General features: G+C 42.5%; 1 protein-coding gene across 1 annotated transcript; it reads right to left on the reverse strand.

Moving 5' to 3' along the window:
- Nucleotides 1–3,539: 3,539 nt before the first annotated feature.
- Nucleotides 3,540–3,946, reverse strand: LOC129462240 (non-histone chromosomal protein HMG-17-like). Its single transcript, XM_055242046.2, has one exon. The coding sequence runs from the start codon at nt 3,935–3,937 to the stop codon at nt 3,629–3,631; it is 309 nt and encodes a 102-aa protein (XP_055098021.1). The 5' UTR covers nt 3,938–3,946; the 3' UTR covers nt 3,540–3,628.
- Between the last annotated feature and the right edge of the window lie 3,347 nt (nt 3,947–7,293).

The raw sequence follows: 7,293 nt of genomic DNA on the forward strand, positions 1-7,293 counted from the left end.
TAACTGTAATCCTGCCAAAGACTGGAAATAGACTGGATAACCTCCTGAGACCCTCACATATTTGAAGTTAGGACTTCAGTGAAAACACTCATCCTACTCTTGCTCTTTATCTCTGTTTGAGCTTCAGGGCAGACTGGATTTAAACTAAAGTAACATCACAGGCTGTTCTGATTATTTTGTCTTATCTAAAGTCAGTTGCCTTCAAGTGTTGTTTTAATACACACGAGAAGTTAATAACTTTTTCAACCTGTCACTTCTTTCCCTAGCAGCACAAGAAGATAATACAGAATGTGAATTCAATAAATTCCATTTACTCCTCAGTGCTGCGCTGGAACCAAACAATCTTCCATTCACATGATTAAGTTTGAAAAATATTTATATTTTGGTGTAAAAAAAGAAGCATTTGGATTTATATAAAGTTTAAGTATAAAAATATAACTGTGGGCCAGATGTGGTGGCTCACGCCTGTAATCCCATCACTTTGGGAGGCTGAGGTGGGTGGATCACCTGGGGTCAGGAGTTTGAGACCAGCCTGACCAACATGACAAAACCCCACCTCTACTAAAAACATGAGAATTCGGTGGGCGTGGTGGAGCATGCCTGTAGCCCCAGCTACTCGGGACGCTGAGGCAGGAGAATCACTTGAACCCAGGAGGTGGAGGTTGCAGTGAGCTGAGATTGCACCACTGCACTCCAGCCTGGGCAACAGAGAAAGACTGTGTGCCAAAAAACAAAACAAACAAAAAAACAAATTTAAAAAACCTGTATTTACATTTTTATACTTGGTTTTGTTTTTATTTTTTTAATGTTTGATTTTCAAATTGGAGAGAACATATAATATTGGAGATTAGGCCAGAGATTTCATATGTTCTAGAATGTATCTTTCAATATTTTAAATGGCCTCATTGGCAATGCAGTTGGCTTTGTAGGCCTGGCTGTTATTATAATTATTGCTGCTATAGGGATACATAGGTTTCAAGTTGTCTGGGCTTGGGGTGTGCTTATCTATGAGCAATCAAAGCAACATCCAGATGTCAGGTCACCAGACATGGTCCTCAGAGGCCCCTATTAGTGTATCTGCCTTCACATAGGGTGAGATCTACCCCCAGGTCATGGGGAAGGGAATCTATTCCCCCCAAGGGTTATCTAATTCTGCCTGTGGGCACTGACTCATAACCCATCTGATATTCTAAGCTTAAGGACTTCTTCATATTCTATTAAATTTCTCTATTCCAGAGCTGTGACTTATCTCCAGTGTAAATCCATTTGAGAAAAAGAAACATTTAAGGAAAATGGTATTGTCCTTTCTTACAGATCATTGGTTCTCAACATTTTTTCCTTACACACAGCTAACAGAATGACCATCTCTCATTACACTGCAGTGATTCTCCGCCAAAATCTGAGTGGGAAAGGCAGGAGGGCAAGTCCCTTTCTGCTCTACCCAGAGAGGCTTATCAAAATGGGGCAAGGGTGAACTCTATAAAGCTCCCCAATTTCCAGTATGTCCTCCCGGCTTGATAGCTTCCATATGTCCTTTCTTCATCCTTTCTCTGCACCAGAAGGCTAACAAGCACCACCAGACTCCCTGTGCCTACCCTTAGCTTCTAGTTGATTTCAGCCAATGAAAAGCACCAGCAAGAGATCAGAGGGAGTAGGTGGAAAGTTAAAGGTATTTATTTCCTTGGCTTTCTGTGGGGGTACCACAGGCTGGATTCATCTCTTGACTAAAAGTCACTACTCCTGTCCAAGAGCCTTCTCTGCTCAGTCTCTGTCTCCAAGTTCTTTTCTGGTGATGGGATTTTCTCTTTATCCCTTTCAAGCCTAGGAGAGTAACAGTATCCCTTGTTACTAGCCCCACAGAACTGCACAATTTCTTATGTTTTCCGTGCATCCCACATACATCTTTGTAAAGAGTCCCTCTATCAACTTGAATTACCTTCTCTTTCCTGAAAGAATCCTCACTAATACAATCTCCACCTGCCATCCCCCCCAAAAAAACAAAACAAAACAAAACAAAAATCTTACTCCGTAAAATCTAAATACTACAGTCTAGGTTTTTGTTGAAGAAAAATATATAAATTATCTACATGAATAATATTTCTCTATCTTTCAGAAGCCATGGTTAAGTATGTGGCTCAATGTTTCTTGTATAATTAACTACATGATAATTTTTTAAGTTAAATATTTTTAAAACTTAAAATATTTTATCCCAAGGAACTTATCTCTCTGTTTGCAAATAATGAGAATTCTATAGTTTATAACCTATAACCTATGCCATCATAGCTTGACTACTAGGAAGCTTACAGAGAAATTTATACATAAGTCAGGGTAAAACATTAGCTTAGATTTCGCTCTACTTATTTCTCCATCCTTCGATCTAGAATTTAATGATCTATTTTCATTTTAATGGTCATGTTAAACATGTCTTTAACTGCAACTATTTTGAAGTTAGAAAGTCCATATGTCACACATAAATGCTTGTTATAGTTCTTAATGATTATTCATTGTGTTCCCAGTTATATTGATGTGGAATTTATTTTTCCCAAGCCAAACTGTATCCAGCTTTATTAAAGATACTTTCCATAAACAATCATGGTATTTCAGGCAGGACAGGGCAGATAATCATTAACAGTATACAACTTTCAAACTCCCTTCTTCAAAGGACTACCAAAAATCAGAAAGCCACTATAAAACCCAATGAAGTTGCCGGGCGCGGTGGCTCACGCTTGTAATCCCAGCACTTTGGGAGGCCAAGGCGGGCAGATCACGAGGTCAGAAGATCGAGACCACAGTGAAACCCCGTCTCCACTAAAAAATACAAAAAAAATTAGCCGGGCGTGGTGGCGGGCGCCTGTAGTCCCAGCTACTCGGAGAGGCTGAGGCAGGAGAATCGCGTGAACCCGGGAGGCGGAGCTTGCAGTGAGCCGAGATTGCGCCACTGTACTTCCAGCCTGGGCGACAGAGCGAGACTCCATCTCAAAAAAAAAAAAAAAAAAAAAAAAAACCCAATGAAGTCTTCATCTGATGCTCTGAACAGGGAAAGTTTAGAGTGAGGGTTGACATTTCACATTTAGCATGTTTTTAACAACTTTTCACAAGCCATCCCTGACTTTCAGAAAGTGAAATGAAAATGGCAGAATTTATCTGAAGATCCACAATCTAGAAATGGAACCACTGCTCCTTTTGGCAGGTGCCATCTCAGTGGCATCACTGGAAAGTCCAGATTGCCTGACACACTGGTAACCAATGACTGGGGGTCAGGTCCCAACAGATGTCTGGGCTTAAGGGAGTTAAGTATATGCTGAAAGATGGAAAGGGAGAAGAGGACATAAAAACGAATTTGTTTTTCCATACCACGAGGCTTTTGTGCCAAGAGGCCATGTGTGTCAAAGTTAGGGAATCCCTCCTCCTGGGAGCCAAGAGGAAGTCTCTCAAAACTAAAAGGGAAAAGTGTTTCCCCCACATCAATCCAGCTGCAGAGACATTCTGTTAGTGACATATGCCCCTTCCCCAAAAAACAACAATGAGGTGTTCTGTATACTAACAACACAGCTTTAAAAAAAAAAAGTAAAACAAAATTCTGCATTTTTATAAAACTTGATAAAAAATAGTATTTCAAACTGTACAGTCACCATAAGTACACAGTTATCACAAATCCACATACTTCACTTGGCCTCTCCAGCACCTCAGCTTTCTGTGCCTCGTCTGTTTTGGCATCTCCATTTTCTGCAGGGCTATTCCCCTCCTTGCCAGCATCAGCTTTCCCCTTTTTCCCTTTGGGTACCTTCTCTGCCTTCTTTGCAGGGGCCTTTTTAGGCTTGGGCTCTGGCTTTGGAGGAGCAGGTTTAGCAGACAGCCTCGCGGATCTTCTCTGTGGTTCGTCCTTCCCTTTGGCTTTATCTCCTTTAGCATCCCCTTCAGCCTTTCTCTTGGGCATGGTGGTGGCAGCGACAGTGGCGCGACATAGGCGCTGGACACAGGGCTTTGGTCAGTCCAGGGGTCGTTCTAGCCTCTTCTTCTTCTTCCAATGTGGGACATTTTTTTACACTTGAAAAAAGACTCAGCAATAAGGCTCTTCCTATAAGCAAACACTCTAGTCAAAAATTTTCTTTGAAAAAGAAGTCTAAATTGAAATGAAATAGGTGTGTCAGTCAAACATTTCTATCCACACTTCTGATTAATTTAAGTTTTTGTTTCTTCATTAACCATCTATTTTTAATTTTTTAAAAGCACACTAACTTAAAAAGCTGTTTATAGGCCGGGTGCGGTGGCTCACACCTGTAATCCCAGCCCTTTGGGAGGCTGAGCTGGGCAGATCATCTGAGGTCAGGAGTTCAAGACCAGTCTGACCAACATAGTAAAACCCTGTCTCTGTCTCTACTAAAAATACAAAAATAGCCGACCGTGATGGTGGCTGCCTGTGAACCCAGCTACTCAGGAGGCTGAGGCAGGAGAATCGCTTGAACCTGGGAGGCGGAGTTTGCAGTGAGCTAAGATTGCACCACTGCACTCCAGCCTGGGCGGCAGAGTGAGACTCTGTCTCAAAAAAAAAAAAAAAGCTGTTTATAGTGTCCAAACAATAAAAACATACTACTTTATGGTAGAAACCTAACCTGATGATCATGAAAACTTAATAAGAACTTTTTTCACATTTCCCTTGTTACTCTTAAAAATCAGATACAAAAAGTCACCTACAAGAGCCTTCTTGATGAAAACAACAATAGTCTCAAACTGATGACTCTTTAATGGGAAAACACTCATTCCCTGGAATATCCTCACCCTTGACATTCAGTGGGCATATGGTGTGTATTCCATAAATGCTTACTGAAATTGAGAAAGGAAATTTATATACATGTATTGAGAAGTGTTTTCAGAAAATGCACCCCTAAAAAATCCACCCTTTAAGTGACTTACATTGCATTTATGATCACACTTTTTTTTTTTTTTTTTTTGAGAAGCAGTTTCACTCTTGTTGCCCAGGCTGGAGTGCAATGGCATGATCTCGGCTCACCACAACCTCCACCTCCCAGGTTCAAGCGATCCTGCTGCCTCAGCCTACCGAGTAGCTGGGATTACAGGCATGCGCCATGATGCCCAGCTAATTTTGTATTTTTAGTAGAGACGGGGTTTCTCCACGTTGGTCAGGCTGGTCTCCAACTCCCGACCACGTGAACCTCCCGCCTCAGCCTCCCAAAGTGCTGGAATTACAGGTATGAGCCACCATGCCTGGCCTCTTCCACTTTTCTTATTTCAGCATGGCCGTTGAATTTCCCTCCTCCCATCTGAGAGCATGTGTTCCTGTTTCTTTAGTTGCTTCATAGGGCCTTTACCATTCCTTCTCCTACTTGTAATAGAGCTAACAATTGAGCTAGTTTGGCCAGGTGTGGTGGCTCACGCCTGTAATCCCAACACTTTGGGAGGCCAAGGCGGGCAGATCACTTGAGGTCAGGAGTTCAAGATCAGCCTGGCCAACATGGTGAAACCCTGTCTCTACTAAAAATACAAAAATAGCAGATGTGATGACTCGTGCCTGTAGTCCCAGCTACTCAGGAGGCTGAGGCAGGAGAATTGCTTGAACCTGAGAGGCGGAGGATGCAGTGAACCAAGACTGTGCCAAGCACTCCAGCCTGGGTGACAGAACAAGACTTTGAGACTTCATCTCAAAAAAAAAAAAAAAAAAAAAATTGAGCTAGTTAGAGATGCGAACATCCAGAATCAGGGTGTATCAGTCACACCATCTCCTCTTCACCATCTCGTCCAGTGCTCCACTGAGAAGATACTTGCATATATATTGTTTTTAAACTCTGATTTTGGCTTCATTGGCTTACTAACTTCATCTTCTGTGGACGATTTTGTTGAGATACTATGTATTTTTTAAACTTAAACAGTGTTTGTTGGCTGGGCATGGTGGCTCACGCCTGTAATTCCAGCATTTTGGGAGGCTGAGGCGGGCAAATCACATGAGATCGGGAGTTCGAGACCAGCCTGACCAACATGGAGAAACCCCATCTCTACTAAAAATACAAAATTAGCTGGGCGTCATGGCACATGCCTGTAATCCCAGCTACTCAGGAGGCTGAGGCAGGAGGATCACTTGAACCCGGGAGGTGGAGGTTGTGGTGAGCCGAGATCACGTCATTGCACTTCAGCCTAGGCAACGAGAGCAAAACTCTGTCTCAAAAAAAAAAAAAAAAAAGTGTTTATTGATTAACAGTTTGTTAAAATCATAAATGCAATGTAAGTCACTTGAAGGATGGATTTTTTAGGGATGCATTTTCTGAAAACACTTCTCAATACATGTATATAAGTTTCCTTTCTCAATTCAGTAAGCATTTAGAGACCATCCTGGCCAACATGGTGAAACCCTGTCTCTATTAAAAATACAAAAAAATTAGCTCAGTATGGTGGCACGTGCCTATAGTCCCAGCTACTTGGGAGGCTGAGGCAGGAGAATGGCTTAAACTGGGGAGGTGGAGGTTGCAGTGAGCCGAGATCTCGCCACTGCACTCCAGCCTGGTGACAGAGCGAGACTCCATCTCAAAAAAATAAATAAATAAATAAAAAATAACTGGAAGATTGGCTGGGCACGGTGACTCACACCTGTAATCCCAGCACTTTGGGAGGCTGGAGTAGATGGATTACTTGAGGTCAGGAGTTCAAGACCAGCCTAGCCAACATGGTGAAACCCCGTCTCTACTAAAAGTACAAAAATTAGCTGGGTGTGGTGGCGGGCACCTGTGGTCCTGGCTACTCGGGAGGCTGAGGCATGAGAATTGCTTGAACCCGGGAGGCGGAGGTTGCAGGGAGCCAAGATTGTGCCACTGCACTCCAGCCTGGGCAACAAAGTGAAACTCTGTCTCATAAAAAAGAAAAAAAAAGTCAGAAACAAATATGTACCCTTTATAAGCAGGCAAAAACTAAACAATATGTGATTAAATTATTAAGAACAGCAGGGGAATTATTATTACAAAATACTGATAGTGGTAAATACAGGTAGTAATACAAACATGACTCACTGCTGCCTCGACCTCCTGGGCTCAAGCAATCCTCCCGCCTCAGCCTTCCAAGTAGCTGGGACTACACGCACATGCCACCACATCTGGCCAATTTTTAAATTTTTTGTAGAGACAGATGTCGACATATTGCCAAGGCTGGTCTTGAACTCCTGGGCTCAAGCGATCCTCCCACCTCCACCTTTCAAAGTGCTGGGATTACAGACATGAGCCACTGTGCCCAGCCTCACGCTGCACTTTCTAATTGTGCTGGTGATAATAATAATGGTAGTAATGAGGG

This window comes from Symphalangus syndactylus, chromosome 2 (genome assembly GCF_028878055.3).
Source record: "Symphalangus syndactylus isolate Jambi chromosome 2, NHGRI_mSymSyn1-v2.1_pri, whole genome shotgun sequence".
Classification (NCBI taxonomy): domain Eukaryota; kingdom Metazoa; phylum Chordata; class Mammalia; order Primates; family Hylobatidae; genus Symphalangus; species Symphalangus syndactylus.